Genomic DNA, 23,147 nt, shown 5'->3' with positions numbered 1-23,147 from the left:
GGCACGTGGGGCGAGTAACTGATTACTACGAGACCAACGCCAGACATTAGAAAGAGGACGTATGCGCTCTTCTTCATATACGCGCATTGGCCCTCGCTTGCTGGATGCTCAATGTCAACGCGACACCGGCGTTTTGTCAATGCATTATCTTCTCCCAGACACCTTCACGGCCGGCTAACCCAGTACCGTGTACTCTTGTCGGAATACCAGTGCCATCTCGACATATCCCTTACATCCAGCTCTGGATGCGCCACCCATTGCCCCCGAGTTTACACATGCTAACGAGAATCTCCTAACAAATCCATAGAAAACTGTACATGGCCGCATACCCGATCATCTGTCAGATGTTGATTAGTCGATCGATCCAATAGATCGGTTGCTTCGCGATTCCTTCCTCAACACCCCGAGTACCCATCCATCTCCGCGGAACCATTGGCCGCCTCCAAACTGAGGCTTTTTGATTAATAACTGACACTCAAAACTCGATGCTGGTTACAAAATGTTCCTTGTTATGCGAACATGGTGCAGCGAATTATATCGGAATGAATGCAATATCACAGCCTGGCGAGCATATCGACGAAGCCACATCTAGGCACATTCCGAGGCTTTTTGCGGTTCCCAGAAATTTCGAGGATTGCTGAAGTAACGTTGACTCACCTCATAAATTTTCTGCCCTTGGAGAAATATGGGAGCTCGTGATTAGGATCGAGTTTCCAGTATATTGGGTTTCTTACTGGCATTGAGAAACTCAATCAAACTCCTGACGATGTACACCACGGATACCATGCACCAGGTTGACATGAGCGAAGAGGTTATGATCTTTGGACATTCTCACAGATTCGTTGTGCTAAAGCATCTCGAATTGTCTGGTGATTTACTTGCCGGAGACTAAGATGACCCTGGCTACCCTCGCCTATCCGCAATTTCACCGGAATTACTCGGATCGTCGAGCTTGGAAACAGTGTAGAGTCGCAACACAGAAGAACATTTGGAAGATTCCCAGAAAGATTTTTGCATTACGAATTCTCACTTGAAAATTCAAACCGTAACCAGGATTCTGCTCCGAAAGTTGCTGCAAATAAATTGACAAGAATAATCTAGGGCATCGATATGCAAGTACCACTAAATACACAAAATACGATAGAGGGTACTTTAAGGTGAGATAATCGTAGACTGTTGACGCGGACGCCTGCATACTGAGTCGTATCTTCTCTGTCCACGGTACATTGCAGGTAGGCTAAAAAAAATTGGGAATAATGCCAACATCTCCCTCTACTCCACCTCACTGCAGCATTGCAAGAGCAGAGTGAAGTCAATCATTCCATATCCCAGAATTGCCATTGTTCAGAGTATTCAGTTCTGTTTCCAGACGGGTATTGCTTCTTGTCCCGAGATCACGCATACTAATATTAGTTATGACGCTGTTTGAGCGTCATGGCTTTGAAATCTACACTCCACAAAACCAGGCGATTACCGATCAGCAGTATATAGCCCAGAGACACATAATTCGATGCCAACTACCACAGCTCCTCTACGACCCGTCAACCATGAATCTACTACAGCCCCCACCCATCGACACCTCTCGCTGGACCCAGCACATCGCCTCAATTACCACACCATCCGGCGAGCAAATCCGCCTCAACTACATCGACTGCGCACCCGCACCTTCCTCCAAACCCCGCGCCACTATCCTCCTCATCCACGGCTTCCCCCAAACATCCTACCAATTCCGCCATGTAATCACCCCCCTCTCAAACGCCAACTACCGCGTCATCGCTCCCGACTACCGGGGCGCCGGCCAATCCTCCAAACCCCCCTCGGGCTACCAGAAAACGCAAATGGCAGAGGACCTGCACACCCTCCTGCACTCGCACCTTTGCCTCAAAGAAAAGATTCACGTCGTCGGCCACGACATCGGCGGCATGATCGCCTTCGCATACGCATCACGGTATCCAAACGACACGGCAAGCGTCATCTGGGGCGAGTGCCCTTTACCCGGTACTTCATTTTACGAGCAACACAAGGCAACACCAGACCTCTTCCACTTCGTATTCCACCGCGTACCCGATTTACCCGAGTTTCTGATTGCGGGTAAAGAACGCGAGTACCTGAAGCATTTCTTTGACAAGTTATTGTACAATAGCGCGGCGATTACGCCGGCGGATGTCGATAACTATGTCTTGGCGTATGAGCAGCCGGGGGCTGTGAGAGCGGGGTTGGAGGTTTATCGGGCGTTTGAGAGAGACGCGGAGGAGAATCGGGGGTGGATTGTTGAAAAGGGGAAGGTGAAAGTGCCGTCGTTGGTGTTGATGGGGAAGGAGTGCATGCTTTTGGGTGGGGCGGAGGAGATGGCGAGGGAGTGTCATGAGGATGCTGAGGTGGTGAGTGTGGAAGGGGCAGCGCATTATATCGCTGAAGAAAATCCGGAGGGGTTTGTGGATGCTGTGTTGGAGTTTGTGAAGAGGCATTGAGGTTTCTCATTTTGAATGCGGTACGTAGTATCAAAAACTATGTTTCATTGTTTTATATCCCTTCTACATTTATGGTACCTTGACGGTAAACTTGCCAGTGGCCTCTGGCTTCGATAGGATCCACAGGATACCATTGTTGATGCACTGATCCCAGTGCTCAGAAGCCTTTAGAGCATTTCCAAATCGCCTATGGCCATGCGGCACGCCCTTGAAAAGCGTGATATCAGTAGGCACATTCGCCTCTGAAAGCGTCTTGGCATACAGCAACGCCTCATCACGAAGAGGATCCAAACCAGCAATACCAAAGACGCTTGGTGGCATCCCCTTGACCTCATCTTCCGTGGCGTTTCCCACATTAAGCTTCGTACACTTCAAATCAGGTTTTCCTGTTTGCAAGAGGCCCGCGAAGAAATTGGCGACGTTTGCGCTGAGAAGGGGCGCGTTGGCATTCTCGACATACGACGGCACCTTGAGCTTCTTGGCGGGGCCTTCGTCGTATGTGTAGGGCGATGAGAGACAGGGAATGATGAGGACTTGGCCGATCAGTTTCGGAAGGTCTTTGGTGACATCGCTTTTTCCGAGATGCTGCTCTATCGTGAGAGAGGATGACAGTGTGCCGCCTGCAGAGACACCACCGACAATGACCCTTGATGGATCGCCTCCAACCTCGTCAATGTTCTTGTGGAGCCAAGCGAAAGCGTCTTGGGAGTCAAGCCAGGCTGTGGGAAATACATGGTCGGGTGCGTGTCGGTAGTTAACGTTTAGCACCACGCAGCCGGTTTTGATGGCAGTCTGCGCGCAGGTTGGATCCTCGCTCTTGATGGAACCGAAGATGAAGCCTCCGCCGTGAAAGTATAGGTATACAGGAAGTTTCTCTGATGCATCCTTGTCCACGGGCCGGTAGGACCGCGCCTCGATCTTTGAGCCGTCCCGGGTGGGTATCGAATAGTCTTTGGTGGTTACGTGCGGCGCGAAATGCTTCATTGCTTCGGCAGCTTTCCCTTCTCTTTCGGCATTGACAAACTTCTGGAGCGTAGCGGGGTCCGCTGAGGTGTCGAAGTTTAGTTGAGGTAGTGTCTTCTCCAGGGCAACCCATTCCTCAGATGGGCCGCCATACTGTGAAAAGTCCAAAGCCATGATGTTGTTTGAAAAGATGTATCAATACTGTCAGGGAGTGTAAGAGTTCAATTGCCCGATCTGAGATGCGATCGATTCAATCGGACAGGAGATCTCGCTTATGTATCGATGCATATCTCGCCCGTCTCACCGCCACGTCCGCGTCCGCGTCCGCAGCCCGCGTACTATTTGTTAGCGTCACCTCTGCAATGGACCGAGGTTCGTCTATCGTCACTTGATTCGACCATAATTAATCATCGTTAGGCGTCCCACGGTACGTACTGTACCAGAATGTTCGAGCTCACGTGATTGCACGTTGTTTGCAGACGTGTCAGTCAAAGAGCTTGCCGAGGTCTACGTACCCATTCACACTTATCGATTGCAATTGTGATCGCCAGTGACGTTCATCTGTAGCCTGATTGGGGGTATCGGCATGATTGTGAGAAGTGACCCTAAAAGGATAGTCGATTAGTGTGATGAGAGCTATCAAAGGTCTCCATGACGGTCGTGTTATATCTGCCGTGTCCATTAACGAGGGTTACAGCATGTTATATTTGGTCTTGAGGCGTCCTGATACGCAATCAGGTGTATTCGCGCGTGATAACTGTCGAATTGACAACTCGGTCACGTCCGGCAAGTGTTGAACGCGTGCGACGTGGTGGGGCGGGGTAGCTGTTGGGTGGGGTAACACGCGGTAGCTGTCCAACGCGACATCCTCCCCATCTAGCAATTGATGGACGTCACGTGCGCCGGTATCGGTCACGTTCGATGGCTAAAGGTATCGCACCTGATAGCTGTCAGTATGGGAGTAATGTAGGAGTATGTTCGCTAACTGCAACAATGTCGCCACATCAGCTTTAGCAGACCTTTGTGTCGATTGGTTGATATTCTGTAGCTTCAAAACCACATCACAGAAGGGCCGCAATAGTGCAAGGAGACATCACAAAATACAGGAAATGTTGTACAGCAATGGAAAAATGAATGTGTGAGCTAGGAGGGGTGAAACGATGAACATTCCCAATATCAGCGATGCACCTGGAATGTCCATCCCATCCAGCACAAATGTAGGGAAAGAATTACCAAGTGAAAGTTGGTAATTACACTTTACGTATCCATGTATTGAATACTAGGATGGAGATTAGTGGTCCTGTTACGAAGCGGATCATCATTGATATAGGGTCAATTGCTGAGTAGGGAGGAACACTGCATCTTTGACGAAACTATCGTGCTAAGTATGGAGAGAGACTTGATAGTGCGTCCCGCAAAAAATGAGATAAATATAGATTTGCTTTTTCGTTGGTAGGCTCCCGCCTTCTTAACATAGTGAATACGCTGATACACTGTGGATGATGTATGGGAAGTAGATTCCTGACATTACCATGCTCACCAGGACGATCCTTACGATACCAGACCGAGCGGTTTGTGCATGATATCCAGAAACGTGGCATCTGCATTCGAATACGTTGCTTTTTTCGAGATATACATAATCTGATTTCCCCTTCCTGTCCAAAGTCTTCTCGCATCAATATCACCGACATTCTATTTGCTCGTAGCGCATCGCGATAACCGAGGAGACGAATGAGGCGTAGAACGATGCGCATGCTCTTATGCGCATGGCTACGTGTCGTGGTAGGCGGCACCATCTACATATCTGATGAACACTGTCAGCTGCCAGAATGGATGACGTCTGGAAACGACGAGTCATGCACATGCAAGGTCCCGTTCTAGCGTTTCCGCGCCAACCCGCTAGCTGCACCCCGGATCTCCACTTCTAGCCACACCCCCATCCATCATAGCTCCATCATCCATCTGCTCTCCGATCCATCAACATACTACATCGGTGTGCAGCTGGCTGGCATCATAAACTCAGTTTCTACGCGTAAATAGCCTTCCAGCACATCACACATCACCAGCACTACATCATGTCGGAGAAGACGCTCCTCGCGTCAGCCGCACCTGCAACGGCGCCACAGACGCCAGCAGTACACTCAACCAGGCGTCAAGCCTTGCGCAAGATATTTGCTATTGCTGCTACGGCTTCGCTTGTTCTCTATGGACTCCCTCGAGGTATGTATATTCACCCTTGTAATCTATATATCACCCCTGACACGTGCTAGCCGGTTATGAGCCCACGGGTGACTACCAAGAGGACAGCGAGCTGTGCCTGACTCCAGCCTGCGTACACGCGGCGTCTGAAGTCCTACACAGTCTCTCGCCCCGGTACAAGGAGCTTGATCCATGCGACGACTTTGAGGAGCTGGTCTGTGGTGGATGGAGAGACCGCCACGACCTCCGTGCTGACCAAGGCGATGTCTTCACGGGTACCATCATGAGTGAAAACTCACAGATGCTCCTGCGTCACATTCTTGAAGCACCCTACCCAAAGGATTCCGAGGTAAGCGCGTAAAACATCATAGGAATGAATAGAACTGACGAATCTATAGCATTCCTACTTCTCGCCTATGAAGCTGATGTCCGTCTCCAAATCCGCAGATGAGGAGAACTTCGACAAGATGAAGGCCGCCTATGATGCCTGTCTCAACGAAGACCAAATCAAGAGTGCCGGTGTGCAGCCTCTTGTACGCATCTTGGACGAGATCAAGAAAGCCTTCCCTGTTGGCGCGTCCGAGTCCCCTTCGATCAAGGACGCTATCCTCGAGTTGGCCAAGTACGGCATCTCTGGCCTTGTAGCCGCTGGCACTGGCCCCGATGACACTGATCCCGACACCGTGGTTGTATCTGTAGCCGCACCTGGCAGTATTGGACTCCCGTCTAAGGAGCGGTATGAAGATGAGAAGCTTGTTGAGAAATACCGCGACGTTGTTGTCCAAGTTCTCAGTGCTCTCTACCCAGATCATGACAAGGCCACATTCGCAAGCATCATTGATCTCGAGAAGAAGCTCGCGGCTGCATCTCCCAGTGAGGAGGACAGAGAAGACGTTACCGTAAGTCCATCCCTTGTGAGCTTCATATAGTATGTCATGTACTCCTGGTGACGCCAGGTGCTCGACATGATGTATAATATGAAGACATGATACTGGATGCTACCTTTGTCAGAGCTAATAGAATTTAGAAAGCTTATAACCCGATGAGTATCGATGAGGCCGCAGCAATTGCCCCTGAGATTGAGCTGAAAGCGGTGCTCGAAGCTCAAGCCCCTAAAAATACTAAGGTTGAGCGTGTTATCGTGGCAACCCCCAAGTACTTGAAAGACTTGTCAGCCATCCTGGCTGGAACACCAAAAGATGTTCTCCAAGGATACTTCATGTGGAAGGCGGTCCAGTCCTTTTCCGGTTACGTTGATGCGGACGCTGTCAAGCCATACCGCCGCTTTGTCAACGTACTCTCTGGCAGGGTATGCATATAATCTTTTGATCTCCATTCGTATATTCTGACTTTAGCAGGACCCCGACTCTGCTCCCGAGCGATGGCGTACGTGCGTTAGACACGTCGATAATGGCCTAGGTTGGATCCTTAGTCGCTTCTTCGTAGAAAAGGCATTCTCTGCCAAGGCTAAGACTTTCGGCGACACAATCGTCACTGATATCAAGACTGAGTTCACCAAGAAGCTCAACGCAGCCCAATGGATGGATGATGATACTACGAAGAAGGCAGTCGAGAAGGTTCACAATATCGTTCAGAAGATCGGTTACCCAACCAAGAGCCCAGACATTATGGACCCGCCTACGCTTGAAAAATACTATGAGCCGGTCAATGTCTCTTCAGATACCTTCTTTGAGAACGAGGTTGCTGTCCGTCTTTTCTCTGTCAAGGAGGAGTGGTCTGCTCTTGGCAAGCCTGTTAACCGTGACGAGTGGGGCATGACTGTCCCAACCGGTAAGTGATTGTACCCTGAACATGTTCAACGACGTCTTCTAACCGACCCCAGTGAACGCTTACTACAACCCCCCTGGCAATGAAATCGTCTTCCCGGCGGGTATCATGCAGTTCCCCGTCTTCGATGTCGAAATCCCAGAATACATGTCCTATGGTGCGTTTGGCTCGGTTGCGGGTCATGAGCTCAGCCACGCCTTCGACAGCACAGGCCGTCATTACGATCAAAATGGCAACCTCACAGATTGGTGGTCCAAGAGTACGATCGATGCTTTCACGAAGAAGACCGAGTGTTTTGTTGAACAATACTCCAACTTCACTGTCCCAGGACCCGACGACAAGCCTCTCCATGTCAATGGCCGTCTTACACTGGGTGAGAACATTGCCGATGCAGGTGGCCTGTCAGCAGCATTCCAAGCATGGAAGCGCCGCTCAGCCGAGACCCCCAACAAGAACCTTCCTGGCTTGGATCACTTCACCCAGGAACAAATGTTCTTTGTCAGCTATAGCAACTGGTGGTGTGGTAAGACGCGCAAAGATACCGCAATCAACTGGATCTACACCGATCCGCATGCTCCAAAGTGGGCTAGGATTTTGGGCACGATGGCCAACTCAAGGGAGTTCAGAGAGAGCTTCCAGTGCAAGGTCAAGGAGCCCACTTGCCAGTTGTGGTAAATTTACGAGGACTACACGCTTAAGAATGATGAGTAGTACCTTCAACGGTCGCTGGAGTCATGGTGCAGGGTACTCATTATTGCTTTTACTACATATTCAAGGTCTTTAGTACTCGTCTTATCATAATCGCTCGAACCTTCAAATTGTATTAGTATGTGCTATCAAATGCATCCATCGTGCGCGTGACATGAGCCCGTATTTTGCAGTGCATATCACAAAAGAATATGATGACATACCCAACGACCATTCAGCAAAGGCCATCTAATAGAGCGTCCAGAAATATGTTTGAGCTCCCTGCGTCTCTTCATTCTACCCAGAACAAACAACTCAATCACACTACATCTACAAACCAACGATGTGACAAAGCATCATAGACTGCGATCCGCCTCTTCAAATCAATCCTCGTCGTGTTCCCGACTAAGTTCTTGAATTCCCGCTCAATATCTTTCCACGATGCGAACAACTCCTGAGGAAACTCTTTGTTGAAGTCCTCTGCGATGGCAGTAAATATTTGGGCCCAAGGGCTGTCTAGATCAGAGAAGTAAGATAATTGCCTCTCGAGAACTATAGCAAGCTTATCCTCGCCCCCCTCCTTGCGTTCTTCGTCCGCAACGGCGAAAATAACTCGTTTAAGCCAGGGCGTAGTAGATACACTGTATTTTTTTTCAGCACGTTGGCAAGAGGGAAAAAGACCGTAAGTCAGACAACGGAGACTTACGACAATCCCAAAGGAGAAGATGTCAGATGACTTGTCAATCTGACTAGAAAGCATGCACCCTCTGGACTTCGCCAACATCCAATTCCCAATCTGTCTTTCCCACGATGGCAGAATCGTCCGGGACATAGGCGGCGTCTGCGATATCGGGCAAGCTGGACCTGCTGGATGGTTCTATTACCGTTTCGTCCTCGTCTCAATCCAGCATAATTTTATTGGGCTTGATATCCGTATGCATGATTTCTTTCTCGTATAATGTCGCGATGCCTCACAGGGAGTCTCTTAATACTCGTTTCATGAGAGGAAGCGAGACAATTTTTCTGAGCGAAGGAAAGTAAATGGTCCTTGAAGTACTTGTAGGTGAACATGGAGTGATCTGGAAACGCGTCGTCTGCTGCACGGGTGTAAGGCGAGGTTTTGAGGTTACTGGACGTGTCTTGGAAGTATTTGAAGTCGTTTTGGGGTACGCTCTTTAAGACGTGTTGCTGATTACCTGCTCTATGGGTGCGTTAGCGAATTATGAAGAAAGTAATCTTGAGTAGACGCACGAAGCGAGATATACCCGACCAAGCGGCCCTAGATTCTCTTATAGAAGTTTTTCAACGAAATACCGACGGCCTGATTGACCTACGGCTCGCGTGATAGCAGCCATTGGGCGCGCAGAGAATGTGCGAGACCGCAACGCCTTCTATGTAGAGACCGGTTGCCCTGTACTTCAATTGCGATGGGGTAAGGTTGAGAGAATTAGATAGTTAGTTGTATCCTTTTTAATGTTCGGCTAATTAGTGTCCGTGGCTGTTCTCTAACCACAGCAGGCGACACTTAACTCCTGTGCCTCCACTAAATCGTCGGTGAAAGAGCCTAGGGTAGCGAGTAGCTCTGTTCACTATTACATTATAAGTAAATAGAAGGTCGTAGGTTATTCTATATAGAAGTAGTCTTAGAAAAATAGAGACGCTTTATGTATATAGTCATTATATCTATAAAACCTAATTTGATCTTCTAAAGAATATAGAAATAAGCATTAGTTAGAGCGAAACTGTTATTAGCAAGCAAGATATTAATAGTACTAAAATTAACCTCTTACCTACCTTTACAAGAGCTACTAATTAGCTACAGCTTTACACAATAATTAAGTGCTACTTTCTACTCACTATAGAAAACTCGCCTGTAGAATTTAAATAAACTGTATTCCTATCACCTAGACATTTATTAATCTTCTAAAAACGGTCTGCGAAAAACGGCTTCGCCAGACAACCCTTGTGCTTGTTCGATGCCGACGCCGGGCGCTTCAGCACTATATCTATCATTGCATCATTCACCAGGAACGAACTAGGAGGATTCTGGATTGGCATGAGAAGGCTTCCCAACAACGCAGGGTTCGTAGGAATTCGGGTCCGGCTTAGCGCCCTCGCTGGTGCAAACGGTGGGGGAGAGCACGAGGCCGGATCAAGTATGTAGTGAAAGGCGATAGGAACTAGTTTAAGCTAGAATGCTCTTAATTGGTGGCGATCGTGGAGGCTATGAAAATGTCAAATGCTAGTAGGAATAATATATAGGTGGAGGGAGTTTTCATTATAGAACACTAGAATAGTTTTTCTATTTAAAATATACAGATCGCGAGAACTTAGTTACATATACTATATCTTTATATAGTATATGTAACTAAGAAAGAGAGTGAGAGTCCAGACTTACCTACCTGTGAGGCTAATGCCGTCATCGCTAATGTAGTTTCACTTATTGTCTGAGTAAATACCTATCTCCCGCGTTTGCATGATAACAAACTAGACCAGATTAGATATAGTCTTTCACTTGGGTAGTGAAAGCTATCTTACTAATATTTTACGCGTTAGAATCAACAAACCGCGCGCTTTATTTACCACACTCGTTCGGTGCTTCTTATCTACTCCACTCTCTTAGTCTCGTTAACAAGACAACACACCCCACCGCTAGTAAGCAGAGCTATCCCCCTCTTACCTTATACTGCTACTAAATATAATTAGTGGCTTCCACGGCTACAGCAACGTACGTTGCTTCTAAGAACTTAGCTGAAATCTGCAAACAACTTGGGGAGCCCGTTGCAACCTCTCTAGAATATCTACCCCTCAACAAAGTCATCACTAAGACGCAAAAGCATGAGAATGACGCTATCTCATTCATGCTACTGTTCGGCGACGTCCGTAAGCAGCCGAATGGTGAAGCTCAGGAAGTCTGGGTCTTGCTTTACCCGCCTACTAAGGAGGGCGAGCCAGCTACCCTCGAATTCAGCTCGTACAATAGCGCTACTGGAGACTCGGAACAGCATAGCAACCACAATATTAGTTCGAGAGCAGAGAATGCAGCTGCATTCAAGATGCCTAAGAGGCCTTCGCGCGGCAAGCATGGCGCACTGGTGCGATACTACTTCTTGAAGAAACTCGCAGCTATTGAAGCCGAAAGCAATGGCATGTCCGAACTCAAGTTTCCTCTGCCAGTCAACAAAGGCATTCTTGAGGGCTTGAAGGCGGCATGCGGTGAATTCGAGGACGAAGCAAGAGCTAAGCTGGCCAGGTCCGTTAGGCAACTCTCAGTCACTCTCCCAGAAAGCCAAGAAAGCGATGCAACCCTCGACTTCGAGGACGCCAAAGAACCCGTCAAGGAACAGATTCGGCGTGCATGGGCCCCATTCAGAGCTTTATACCGTGCACCAACAGCAAATATGGCTCCTCCTCCTTCTCCTGCTCCTGCTACTCCTGCTGCTGCCACTGCTGCCACTGCTGCTAGCACTCCAGTAACTCCTCCATCTCCAAATTACTAGAACCAGCCATACTAACACAAACAGGCTCCGCAAACTTCTCACAACGACATCGAACAATCCCTCGCCTCGCTCAAAGACAAAGAAATAAACATCAAGACACATATTGCAAAACTCGACGACCACCTCATGGCCCTAACAGAAGAACGCCTGGACCTTGAGCAGCGCTGCAAAAACGTTGAAGCCGAGCGTCTTGCCGCTGAAAAGGAAGCAGCTATTATCAAGGCGCAGCGGGATAATCTATTCAAGGGTCTGAGTCCTGAGGCTGTGTTCGAGCTGGGTAGGAACAGCGAGCGGAAGAATCCTACAAAGCGACGTAAGCTTGATTAAGCGCTTACAATTGTGAGCAATAAGCGTGTGATGTTTGCGGGTGAAAGTTACGGTCAGGCTAGGCGTCACGGATTGGGGTTTTAAACGGCAATAACGAGATATAAGCCCCAGGGTGGCTTTAATGGAGAGTAATGGAAGGCAGAGTACATATGGGGATGTTGATTGAATGTTTTGATTACGGAAATACCTGCAGGCTTCTCTTTGCAATAGGCTGGACAGCAAATAGTTTAGGACAGATCAATGATCACTTTGGAAACTTCAGTTTGTGCCAACAAAAAAATCAATTTGAATGGACGAGCGTGTAAATGTAGTGAAATGCTAATAGATATGCGTAATAACGGTAACAACCGAGGCACTGACTGCTAGGCACCCACTCAAGCACACCACTCCCTTACCACTACTTCACTTTCACCCTCAACAGCCCAGCCTACCCCACAACGTCCCCCCCTATGACTATAAATTCCCCTTGTCACAACTCTAAGCCACCTATTTCACTCACACTCAACCCCCGCCACACCCATACACAACCCCCTTTCCTTTCTAACCTTACACTACCACGTCATATACCCTCCCACGGTCACCTCTTCCTACCCCATACTATCTCTCTCTCTCTCAATCCTACATCGTCACCTCTTTATAACAAATACACAGTCCCCTACCCTCGATCTTCTCCATCTATCCATAAACCTACAAACAACACCACGTCCCCATCCTCGCAACTTACCTTTTGAATCTCTCTCTCCACACACACACACATATATATATACCGCCCCGCCCTTAACTCACCTACTAACCCTATTTTTTCTTCTTCAATACGCTAACACACTACCTCCACGCAATAAAATAAAACTAGATAATAATATACTTCAAAATCTCTATTTTTTTTTTCCTTGAAGAAAGTAAAGAGTTCGCGTACAAGTTGTTTTTTTACCTAGGTTACGTTAGCAGCTTTAATCGCTTCATTTAGTCCATACACACCGATCATGAAGAAGAAAGAAAGAAAACCAAATCGTATTCCCCGAGTGGCACAGAGTCAATTAAATATATAGTATGCATGTGTATCGTAGGACAAGATCTATGCGGTTCACATGCTCATGTCACGTCTGGAGTATGTTCAGCTTACGTTGCACTGATCTCTTGCACTACAAGGGTCATTTTCACTTGGTACTTGGTCGTATCCGCTCGTCTTGCTTCTCTTCCGTAATCGACACAGAAGGTTTGACTAATATTAGATACCCGCCTCGACGTATTCACCATGTTAGTACCTTCACTGCATAAAATCACGCAAGACAAGGATTCATAAAGCAAGACCGATACTTCAGCTATAGATAGGGAAGTGATAAAAGCCTGGGAATCAAAAAAGAGTAAAAAACAAATAGATAGCAAATCCCTTCTTTCCGTATGCGTTCATCTGTTACATCCAGTAATAAGAATGGGGCATAAGCACTTGTTTGTCGACAACACCGTAATGAAAAAAAACACCCGAAAAATAATTCAAACAATGTCATCAGAAAGCAGAACCATCAAGTAATATTCGGGGAGAGACCCCAGAGCGAGGATATTGAAGGCCGCAGCGGTGGTTGGGGTAGTGATGACGGTGGAGGTTGTGACGATGGTTGGGGTGGTGGCGGCGGCGGCGGCGGCAGCGAGAGTGCAATCTCAGGATCTGTCTAAGGTCCGGGGTACCTATCGAACCTCCAGATTCGGGCGCGCATGTCACCGCTACCGGTAGCAAAGACGCCTCCTGTAGGGCTGGGAGCGACGGAAATGACTAAACAGCCAGTTAGTAAATGATCTGCGTGCGTAGGACATAGTGATAAACATACCAGAGTTCTTGTGTCCCTGCAACATAAGCTGTGCAACACCAGTGTGGGGGTCCCAGAATTGGACGCCACGGTCCTTGGAACCACTGAGCACCCAATCGCCGTGCGGGGTAAGCGCGACACTGAGAACAAAGTCCTTGTGTCCTTCAAATGTGCGGATGCACTTGCCGCTAGGGTGGTTTCCGTTGGGAACGAAGCGGTTCTGGGTAGACAGCTCCCACATCTTGATAGTCTTATCCAGACTGCCACTGACCAGACGGTTACCAGAAGGAGCGAAAGCAACACTGTAGACACTATCCTTGTGGCCGTGCTCGCCCTCGAGACGGACAACAAGCTGGCCAGTCTGGATATCCCACACACGGACACTCTTGTCAAGGGAACCGGCTGCGACGTAGAGGTTGTCGGGCGAAATGGCCACCGTGGTGACGCCATCCTCGATGGAGAAGTTTGAAACTTGCATGTTGGACTCAAGATCCCAGAGACGGACGCTCCTATCGCCACTTCCGGATGCAATGATCTTTCCATTCCTGGCAAAGTCGAGCGAGTAAATGTCCTGCTCGTGGCCGGTGAATTGATGCTTGATGGTGCGGCTAGCAATGTCCCAGACCCTGATGACCTTGTCTTCAGCACCAGTGGCAAGATATTGCCCGTTAGGGCTGAAGCAGACGCTTCGGATGTAGAGATCTCCATCTTCGGGTAGACTACCGTCCTGGAGATGGGCGACTGGGTTACCAGTCTCGACATCGAAAATCTGCGCGGATCGATTGCAACCAGTTGCGACCCACCTACCATCCAAGCTGAAGCGAACACAGCAGACCACACTCTGGTGGGGTAGGTTGTGAATGAGGTCAACATCAAGAACTCGCCTGGAGCGAGGGTTGAAGACAGCAAACCAATCGCTGCCCTCCTTCTTGAGGTTCTCAGGCAATTGCTCAATGTCGAGGTCGGCCAGGACGTTGCTCTGGCTGAGAGGAATGTGATTGGGTGGCATCAAGGCATTGGGCTGCTGGTGGTGGGGAGGAGGAGTTGGTCGTGGGACCTGGGGCGATCCGGGATAAGGGGCGGGGTTGTTCTGCTGAGGAGTCGCTGGGTTAGGAGGTCCACGGGCAGGGCCTGGACGCTTAGCACCGGGCGAGGCAGTAGGCTGGGGGGGTCCGTAGCCTGGCCATGTCAGTTATGATGTTCTATTAGTGCAAGAAAGGTCTGTGAAACTCACCGTTAACGGATGGGCCGGGCTGGTAGCCACCGAAGTGCTGTGGCGGGCCTGGGGCAGGGTTCAGTCCTGGTGGTCCTTGAGGACCGCCAAGCTGCTGTGGCATTCCATGTCCCTGCGGTGGTTCTTGTGGAGGAGGAGCCAGTCCCGGGCCACCCTGGGCAGCACTACCCGCCATGATGCCGCCAAAGAGATTGCTGGGTCCATGGCCAATCTGTGGCGGCTGTGGCTGCGAGGGGCCGTGGTGCTGCGAGTTCTGGCTGGGTCCGCCGCGAGCCTCGACTTCACGCTCTAGCTGGGCAATGCGCTCTTCATATCTGCGTGGGATCAGTATGTGCGATGGCGGCATGCGAGGCCGAGAGTAACAGAGCTACTCACTTTGCTTTCATCTGATTGTGTGACTGCTCGAGCGAGTAAACTTTGCTGCGGATCAATTCAATTTCTTGAATGTGACGGGAAACTGTGAAGGGGTGGTGGTTAGCATGTGCGCAGACGCTGTCGAGCTTAAGACTAGGGAAAACGTGGTCGAATGTTTGCATAGCCACGAGCGCCATGGCAAGACGTTGTGTATGCGTGGTGCGCTCTGGTGCGGTGGGAAGTACTCACTCTGCCCCTCATATTCGACGCTGCGCTGAGATTCCGTCTCAAACTCGGCCTTGATGCTATCGAGAAGCTCGTTCAGGCGCTGGGCTGGGCCAACCTGGGGGCCCCCCATGACGCGGGCAGGATAGTGGTTCATGGCCACAATGGGGAGGTAAGCGGGGGCACAAGAAGCGAAGATGGACAGTCAGGAAGCTGCGCGTTGCGGGCTGGGGAGACGCGAAGAGGCGGGTGCGGAATGCGACGGTCGCGTAGGCGGCGGTGGGTCGCAAGGCTGTTGGCGCAGGGCCAGCAGGTAGCACGGAGCAAGAGACTAGGCGGAGGAATGGGCCTGCTCGTGGGCGCGCCAGGGGCTGGATGGATAGATGGCGGTGGTGGTGGTTGGGGGTTGGGGTTGGGGTTGGGGCCAGCGTGAGGCGGAGACAGCTTGGTGTTGTGAGGGTAAGTAAGATGGCTGAGGTTTGAGCGGAAGGTGGGTGGGTCGCAGCAGCCTAGTGCGATGCTTGGCTGCACGGAGGAAGAATCGTTTCGAGTACGGCGGGCGGAAGGGACCAAGGCAGGGCCATTCGCGCCACGGCCGCCAGTCTGCTGGGGGCATCATCGACGAGCACATGCTTACAACTGCCTACACGCATGGTTGGATACCCATACTACACACATGCATACATACATAGTGCGAAGTGCTATACCGCTGATATGCATGCTGTCTCTGCGCCCAATCCAGGCCGTCCACCCGCTCCACACGCTGCCCGGAACCCATGCCCGCGCTAAGTCTGCCCGTCCCGCTGGTACTAGGCCGCATTGGGCGCGGCTATATTTTGCACGTGAGCGTCCCCTTCCACCTGGGACAACACCATTTTTTTTTGCCAATGCCATTGGACTCCCTATGCCATGTCGACATGTTGACATGTCGAGCCTTCTTCCTTTGCACGAATGCACGCCGCCTGTTGCTACGGGTGGCACAGCTCATCACGATGTGTCGCCATACACCCGCAACCAGGCTAGGCACAGCGGCACCATGCAGTATCCGATGCTGCGTTGCGTGCCGTGCAATGGCATTTTCGCCCTCGGCCTCTAAACACAAGAGTCCTTGTACTCACCATCACGATGGCTACACGACGCCCTAGACGGCTCGACGTGGACTCTGTTGGCCGCTCCCCCGCAACTTGCGCGCCCATCTTATCTTGCCGTGGCAGGGTCCTTCACATGTACCAAACCAAGCGGACATGTGTACGTGTGGATATGTGCATACATGTATATAGAAATACATAATCTCATCCCAAGTGGGAAGACTAGACAGGGCCGTATTCGCTTGGTAGAGTAAAGCGGTAATGCTGTAATCACACCCGAGCCGGCTAGCGGCCTCGCCTATGCCTTTCCCCGATGCAGAGGCTCACCCTACATTACCACCACTTCGTCCTGCGTCCGCCCATCGTCGTGCCACCCTACTCCAACCCATCTTGCCCTGCCCGTTGCTTCTCGCCACGCCTACAGTACCCGGTGACTGCCTATTGCTCCATTCACTGCTTCCGATAGGCAACACGCCTTGGTCAATAGGCCCGCGTTCCGTTTGCCCTGCACCATAGCCTATCACCTGCCCTCAAACGCCCCTGCTCCACGTCACATTGTTGCCGTGCCCAGCAATGTGTACACTGGGAATTCCACTCTCTGTGCAAGTCACAGTATATGGTCTGTGAATGAGCCAGGTCGAGTCGTCTATATAAACTGCCTCTGCCTCGAGGTCAAAATGCATACAAAATACTATCCAACTATCCAAGTCTACCATCAATCGCTGTGACACACGTTAAACTATTAACTATTCCACTGCAATCCATACTCCATCTTCCCATAGTAAAATTACTACAAACCACGCACAAGGCCAACTTCGTTTGCCTGCCATGTCACTTCACGCATCGGCTGACAACACCGCTGAGTGGCGGCCAACGTACCACTGTCGGCCCACCTTCGAACGACGTCAGCGAAGCGTCACCGCGTTCCTGTCGTCGGACTCTCTGCACAGGTTAAAAGAAGAGCAAGGCACGCTTGATACTGCTGTTGAAGTCAGTACCCTTTTCCCCTCTTGCCCAAACACACTACTCATATGTTGCACGATCAGGCTGTGTATGCTGGTCTCGCCGTCAGCCAATCGGAAGACGGCGAGATCGACTATTGTATTGCTTTGCATGACGGAAGATACACCATCAGCAGCGAAACCAAGCCTTTGGCGACGGCGCGAAGCACACGCAACTCGTCCAACGACTCGTCAAAATCCACATCGTATGTGTCCACGCCTGAATCGGAACAAGATGCCCCCGAGGCCCTGATCAGCGCAATCACCACCTTCTTGAGTGAATACCGCGAGAACCGTGTCTTGAAGCCTATGGGCGCTGGCGTGACTGCCGAGCTCCACCGGCTGAGTCCCCATCTAGCCGTGCGTCTGTGGCAGGAGCTTGACATCCTACCCTTTGTTTTCCCGATTGAGCCACATGACAAAGCCGAGCACACATCGATGCCTGTGGACCAACAGGCAGAGTATATGGCCAGGAAGGCCTCCAAGCGCTTCAATGTCAGAGGCGATCTTCCGGTTCAGATGGGCCATCGTCGACAGGTCTTGGTTGATCTTGACGGGTGCGTGAAAATCACTGAACTCGACAGCTACAAGGATACCGTCAGGGCCGACACGACAGGAGCTGCAACCATGCACTATGCCAACTCACTCAAGAAAAACAATGTCAAAATTGCTTTCTTCAACAGCACAGCACAAGGCGGAGGGGTAGCGCTGATGAGACACGCGCTGATACGATATCTGCGCCTTGTCGGAGTCGATTGCAAATGGTACGTTTTTATCAATTACAACTGTAGCTATTCCGTATTAAAAAGTCCGCAGGTACGTCCCTTTTGGCAAGAATGAAATTTTTCGAATCACCAAAGACAACCACAACATCCTTCAAGGCGTAGCAATGGACGGCGAGCGCCTGACTGAAGAAAAGATAGCCAAACTTGACGAATGGGTCCTGGAAGAGGCAGCAAAGTGTCATTGGACCGAGTTTGGTGGCCCACTCTCTGCTCGTGACAAAGGCGGTGCCGACGTAATTATCGTTGACGACCCTCAGATGCCTAGTCTTGTCAAGATTGCAAAAGAAAAGGACCCTGGCCGTCCCGTCATCTTCCGCAGCCACATCCAGGTGCGGGCCGATCTTGCTGACCAGGAGGGAACAGCCACGTCTGAAGTGTGGAACTGGGTCTGGAACCATATCAAAGATTGTGACATCTTTGTCAGTCATCCTGTTCGCGCCTTTGTTCCCAAGAATGTCCCTGCAGAGAAGGTGGGATTCATGCCTGCCACGACCGACTGGCTAGACGGACTCAACAAGCACATGCACAACTGGGACGAACAGTTCTACATGCATAACCTCAGAGTCCGATGCTTTGAAGTGGGTATGGGTCCAATGGCCCTCCCGGATCGTAAGTACATCACTCAGATTGCTCGTTTCGACCCGTCAAAGGGAATTCCGGATGTTCTTGCATCGTATGCTCGCTTGCGCAAAGTGTACATGAAGGATGCGCCCCTCGAGCAGATTCCGCAACTCGTCATTGCTGGCCATGGGGCTGTTGATGATCCCGATGCTACGAGAATCTTTAAACAGGCAGCAGATGCATTGGCAGACGACTATAAAGACATCAGACAGGATATCATCATGATGCGTATTGGCCCCTCGGACCAGATGCTCAACACGCTCATGTCTTGCGCCCATGTTGCTCTACAGCTCTCCACTCGCGAGGGTTTCGAGGTCAAGGTCAGCGAGGCGCTCCACAAGGGCACTCCCATTATTGCAACTCGTGCTGGCGGTATCCCACTTCAAGTTCAGCACGGAAAGTCTGGTTTCCTTGTGAAGCCTGGCGACCATGATGCAGTTGCAAGGCATCTCTACGATCTATTCACTGATTCTGAACTGCACACGACCATGTCCGAGTATGCCAGCCACCATGTCAGTGATGAGGTCAGCACGGTAGGCAATGCACTGGCTTGGCTGTATCTGGCCGACGAGCTCGCCAAGGGCGAGCATATCAAGCCCAACGGCCAGTGGATCAACGACATGGCTAGGCAGAAGGCTGGCATTCCGTACAAGAAGGATGAGGATAGGCTGGTGAGAGACGTGGACTTGACGAGTAATTGAGAGCAAAGGCATTGAAGAGCGCTGTCGGCGATGAGCGGGGTAAGGTGAACAGGTCGGGTATCTGGTACTTTGGTTTCCTTCTTTTACATGTGTGTCCTGTCTGAGTAGGATGTAAACCTAATGGAGATGTGCGGGGGTGGGGCCATGGATGCAGTAAGCATCATCGGTCCTCGTCAAAGGGCAGAATCAAAACGTGGAATTTCTACTTTGGTCAAGACGGTTGACATGACATTTGTACCAGTGTTTGGCCTCAAGGAGAACCATGGTACAAGCATGGATGTGGACATGCAGTGCAATGGCGCCGGTCTTCTGGCGCGATTCCTTGCAGCTGCCCTGCAGCATGGCTACTTAGGTGGATAGTTGGACGACCATGGCCGTGACGGGCTTCCAATGACGGCCAGCACGCGGCTCGTCCTCACGCCCATCTGGTAACACACTCAACTTCACCGCCTTTCCCCAGGCGTTCACCATGGAGTCGTGTGTGCATGGTCCTGGAGCGACTATAGGTCGTCGCCTGACTTGCCGTGCAGGGGGCTCGCCGGTCCTGGCACTCGTCACTAATAAACCCGCCGAGGTCATGCGCATCGACTCCCTTGACCCAGCCCATGCCGTCCGAGCTTTGCTTTCCCCGGATTCTGCTTAAGATGCTTCCTCCGCCAGCTTGTCGGCCTGCCTGACATTGCTCTGCCTGCTTCTTCACAAGCCATGAACATGACAAAGACCAAAGCGCGCTACGACTTCAAGACGCGCCCGGTCGCGCACCCTGATGCCATTGTCGCCGGCGACAAGTACCGCTTCACCATCCTCACCGATGGTCTGCTCCGCTTCGAGTGGGCAGACGACGGCCGCTTCGAAGACCGCGCCAGCACCTTCGCTATCAACCGCAGACTAGCCGTGCCCGACTTTTATGTCTGGGATAGGGGCCACGGAATCGAAATCGTCACAAAGCGCTTCCATGTCGTCTACGACAAGAAGAAGTTCAGCCCCGAGGGCCTCAAGATACATCTCAAGGGCTCTGTGACAGGGACCTGGACATATGGCCAGCAGCTCTCCAACTTGGGCGGCACCACGCGCACACTGGATGGTGTCAATGGTCGCGCAAGGCTGGGTCCGGGTGTGCTGTCCAGGGAGGGCATGGCACTCTTGGATGACACCAAGTCGATGCTCTTCGAGGATAATGGCTGGATCGCAGGCCGTAGGAGTGGCGATAGGACCGACCAGTACATCTTCATGTACGGCCACGACTATCGCGAGGCTATGCGCGCATACTATGCTGTCTCTGGTAGTCAGCCTCTGCTACCACGGTACGCCCTGGGCAACTGGTGGAGTCGATACCATGCATACACGGCCAAGGAGTACCTCGATCTGCACGATCACTTTGACAGGGATGACGTGCCCATGAACGTGGCTGTGGTCGACATGGACTGGCATCTGGTGTGGGACATTCCAGGTGGTTACAATGGCTGGACCGGATACACGTGGAACAAGAAGCTCTTCCCTGACCCGGATGCCTTTATGAAGAACCTCCATGACCGTGGCATGAAACTGACGCTCAACTTGCATCCTGCAGACGGTATCAGGCCGTTTGAAGCGCAGTACGAAAGAGTTGCAAAGTACCTTGGAATCGACCCGGCGTCAAGGCAGACAATTCAGTTCGACTGTACGGATAAGAAGTTCATGGATGCATACTTTGATGTTGTGCACCACGAGCATGAAGAGCGAGGTGTCGACTTTTGGTGGGTGGATTGGCAACAGGGTAATACGTCCAAGATTCCTGGCGTCGACCCACTGTGGGTGCTCAACCACTTCCATTTCCTCGACAGCGGCCGCGGCTCCCAGCGTCCCTTGATTCTTTCTCGTTTCGGCGGTCCAGGTGCTCAGCGCTACCAAGTCGGCTTCTCAGGTGATGCAATCATTACCTGGGAAAGCTTGCACTTCCAGCCCGAGTTCACGGCTACCGCGTCCAACATTGGGTACGGATGGTGGAGTAACGACATTGGCGGACACACACATGGTTACAAGAACGATGAACTGTACACGCGCTGGGTACAGCTTGGTTGCTGGTCGCCCATTCTGCGTCTGCACTGCGACAACAACCCTTTCAACACTCGCGAGCCCTGGCGATACAACGCTGAAGCCTGTGGCATTGTCGAGGATACACTGCGATTCCGCCACCGCCTCATCCCATACCTGTACACAATGAACGCTCGAAGCGCTAGCGATGACGAGCCCCTCGTACAACCCATGTACTGGGACTACCCCGAAAACGAAGAAGCCTACAACGTACCCAACCAGTTCCGCTTCGGCACCGAACTCATCGTAGCACCCATCACCCAGCCCCGTGACAAGATCACGCATCTCGGCGCTGCCAAAATCTGGCTCCCAGAAGGCCGTTTTGTAGACATCTTCACAGGCGTTGTCTACAACCGTGCCGGCGAACTAACCATCCAACGACCCCTAAACCTCGTCCCCGTCCTCGCAAAGGAAGGTTCCATCGTTCCCCTGGACGCCGCCGCGCGCCCCAAAACCGGATCACCCAACCCTGAGTCTCTCGAAATCCTCGTCGTCGTCGGCGCAGACGGCTCCTTCACCCTCGCCGAAGACGACGGAAAAGGCCACCTCGTCGACGACGGCGGCTTCTCCATGATCTCCGCCTCCGACCTCGACTCTACAGACGAAGACGACACCGTCCGCTTCGCCCACACCCCAATAACCTACAAGCACGCCACCGGCATCCTAACCATCGGTCCCACATCCCCCCCTTCCAACACCGCAATCCCAAAATCCCGCTCTTGGAAAATCAGACTCCTAGCCCACCATTTGACTACTGACGCTACAATCCGCTGCGTCACCACCGCCCCTTCAACCCGCAAATCGCCCAAAAATCTCGCTCACTCCATCTCTCACGTCCCCAACGGCTCCCTCATCACACTCACAGATGCAGTGCCCACTTCGCACACCATCCACATTGAACTCTCTCCCGCCCCTACACTCGATATTCTCGATCCCAACCCCCTCATCTGGGATATCATCGATAAATCCTGGATCGAGCTCGATCGCAAGTGGGATATTTGGAATTGCGTCAATAATACCGAGCCCGTGCTTAATAAGGTGCGTGCGCTGCAAGGGAGGGGATTGCCCAGGGAGTTGCTGGATGCAGTGTTGGAGTTGTTGCTTGCGGATGAGAGGTATGCTGGTGAAGGGAATGGGGTGGAGGATGTAGATTGAAACCTGTGCATGATATTATGAAATGTAAATGACACCCTTTTTTTAGTTTAGGATATAAACATAACTATATGTAGTTATATATAACGTGTTTCACCACCGAGCGCCGCACCCCACCGAGCGCCGCAGTTCCCCCACTAAAACAACGTCCCAACAATAACGCGTGATGTCTC

At 51.2% G+C, this 23,147-nt stretch overlaps 9 protein-coding genes across 9 annotated transcripts; 5 read left to right on the top strand and 4 right to left on the bottom strand.

Annotated features, from left to right (window-relative positions):
* Window positions 1-1,547: 1,547 nt before the first annotated feature.
* Window positions 1,548-2,471, top strand: COCCADRAFT_110265 (uncharacterized protein; the record flags this gene model as incomplete). Its single annotated transcript, XM_007719502.1, has 1 exon — window positions 1,548-2,471. One exon carries the CDS (start codon window positions 1,548-1,550, stop codon window positions 2,469-2,471), a length of 924 nt encoding a protein of 307 aa, XP_007717692.1.
* A 69-nt stretch (window positions 2,472-2,540) lies between these two features.
* COCCADRAFT_110264 (uncharacterized protein) lies at window positions 2,541-3,608 on the bottom strand (the record flags this gene model as incomplete). Its single annotated transcript, XM_007719501.1, has 1 exon — window positions 2,541-3,608. One exon carries the CDS (start codon window positions 3,606-3,608, stop codon window positions 2,541-2,543), a length of 1,068 nt encoding a protein of 355 aa, XP_007717691.1.
* A 1,901-nt stretch (window positions 3,609-5,509) lies between these two features.
* On the top strand, window positions 5,510-8,096 carry COCCADRAFT_110257 (uncharacterized protein; the record flags this gene model as incomplete). The annotated part of the gene is made up of 6 exons (XM_007719500.1): window positions 5,510-5,654; window positions 5,705-5,982; window positions 6,032-6,532; window positions 6,661-6,942; window positions 6,992-7,424; window positions 7,477-8,096. The coding sequence occupies 6 exons, from the start codon at window positions 5,510-5,512 to the stop codon at window positions 8,094-8,096; spliced, it is 2,259 nt and encodes a 752-aa protein (XP_007717690.1).
* Window positions 8,097-8,427: 331 nt separating this feature from the next.
* On the bottom strand, window positions 8,428-9,463 carry COCCADRAFT_41399 (uncharacterized protein; the record flags this gene model as incomplete). Its single annotated transcript, XM_007719499.1, has 3 exons — window positions 8,428-8,949; window positions 9,084-9,304; window positions 9,439-9,463. 3 exons carry the CDS (start codon window positions 9,461-9,463, stop codon window positions 8,428-8,430), a joined length of 768 nt encoding a protein of 255 aa, XP_007717689.1.
* An 840-nt stretch (window positions 9,464-10,303) lies between these two features.
* Window positions 10,304-11,935, top strand: COCCADRAFT_41398 (uncharacterized protein; the record flags this gene model as incomplete). The annotated part of the gene is made up of 4 exons (XM_007719498.1): window positions 10,304-10,353; window positions 10,732-10,763; window positions 10,815-11,560; window positions 11,633-11,935. 4 exons carry the CDS (start codon window positions 10,304-10,306, stop codon window positions 11,933-11,935), a joined length of 1,131 nt encoding a protein of 376 aa, XP_007717688.1.
* A 1,670-nt stretch (window positions 11,936-13,605) lies between these two features.
* Window positions 13,606-15,710, bottom strand: COCCADRAFT_110266 (uncharacterized protein; the record flags this gene model as incomplete). Its single annotated transcript, XM_007719497.1, has 5 exons — window positions 13,606-13,706; window positions 13,762-14,919; window positions 14,975-15,288; window positions 15,350-15,431; window positions 15,578-15,710. 5 exons carry the CDS (start codon window positions 15,708-15,710, stop codon window positions 13,606-13,608), a joined length of 1,788 nt encoding a protein of 595 aa, XP_007717687.1.
* Window positions 15,711-17,171: 1,461 nt separating this feature from the next.
* COCCADRAFT_110260 (uncharacterized protein) lies at window positions 17,172-17,357 on the bottom strand (the record flags this gene model as incomplete). The annotated part of the gene is made up of 1 exon (XM_007719496.1): window positions 17,172-17,357. One exon carries the CDS (start codon window positions 17,355-17,357, stop codon window positions 17,172-17,174), a length of 186 nt encoding a protein of 61 aa, XP_007717686.1.
* A 112-nt stretch (window positions 17,358-17,469) lies between these two features.
* COCCADRAFT_30642 (glycosyltransferase family 4 protein) lies at window positions 17,470-19,749 on the top strand (the record flags this gene model as incomplete). Its single annotated transcript, XM_007719495.1, has 3 exons — window positions 17,470-17,631; window positions 17,688-18,406; window positions 18,459-19,749. 3 exons carry the CDS (start codon window positions 17,470-17,472, stop codon window positions 19,747-19,749), a joined length of 2,172 nt encoding a protein of 723 aa, XP_007717685.1.
* A 705-nt stretch (window positions 19,750-20,454) lies between these two features.
* COCCADRAFT_9540 (glycoside hydrolase family 31 protein) lies at window positions 20,455-22,977 on the top strand (the record flags this gene model as incomplete). Its single annotated transcript, XM_007719494.1, has 1 exon — window positions 20,455-22,977. One exon carries the CDS (start codon window positions 20,455-20,457, stop codon window positions 22,975-22,977), a length of 2,523 nt encoding a protein of 840 aa, XP_007717684.1.
* Window positions 22,978-23,147: the final 170 nt, after the last annotated feature.

Source organism: Bipolaris zeicola (assembly GCF_000523435.1).
Source record: "Bipolaris zeicola 26-R-13 unplaced genomic scaffold scaffold_315, whole genome shotgun sequence".
Classification (NCBI taxonomy): domain Eukaryota; kingdom Fungi; phylum Ascomycota; class Dothideomycetes; order Pleosporales; family Pleosporaceae; genus Bipolaris; species Bipolaris zeicola.
The sequence above is the reverse complement of the archived record's forward strand: the minus strand, read 5'-3'. Positions and strand labels throughout refer to the sequence as shown.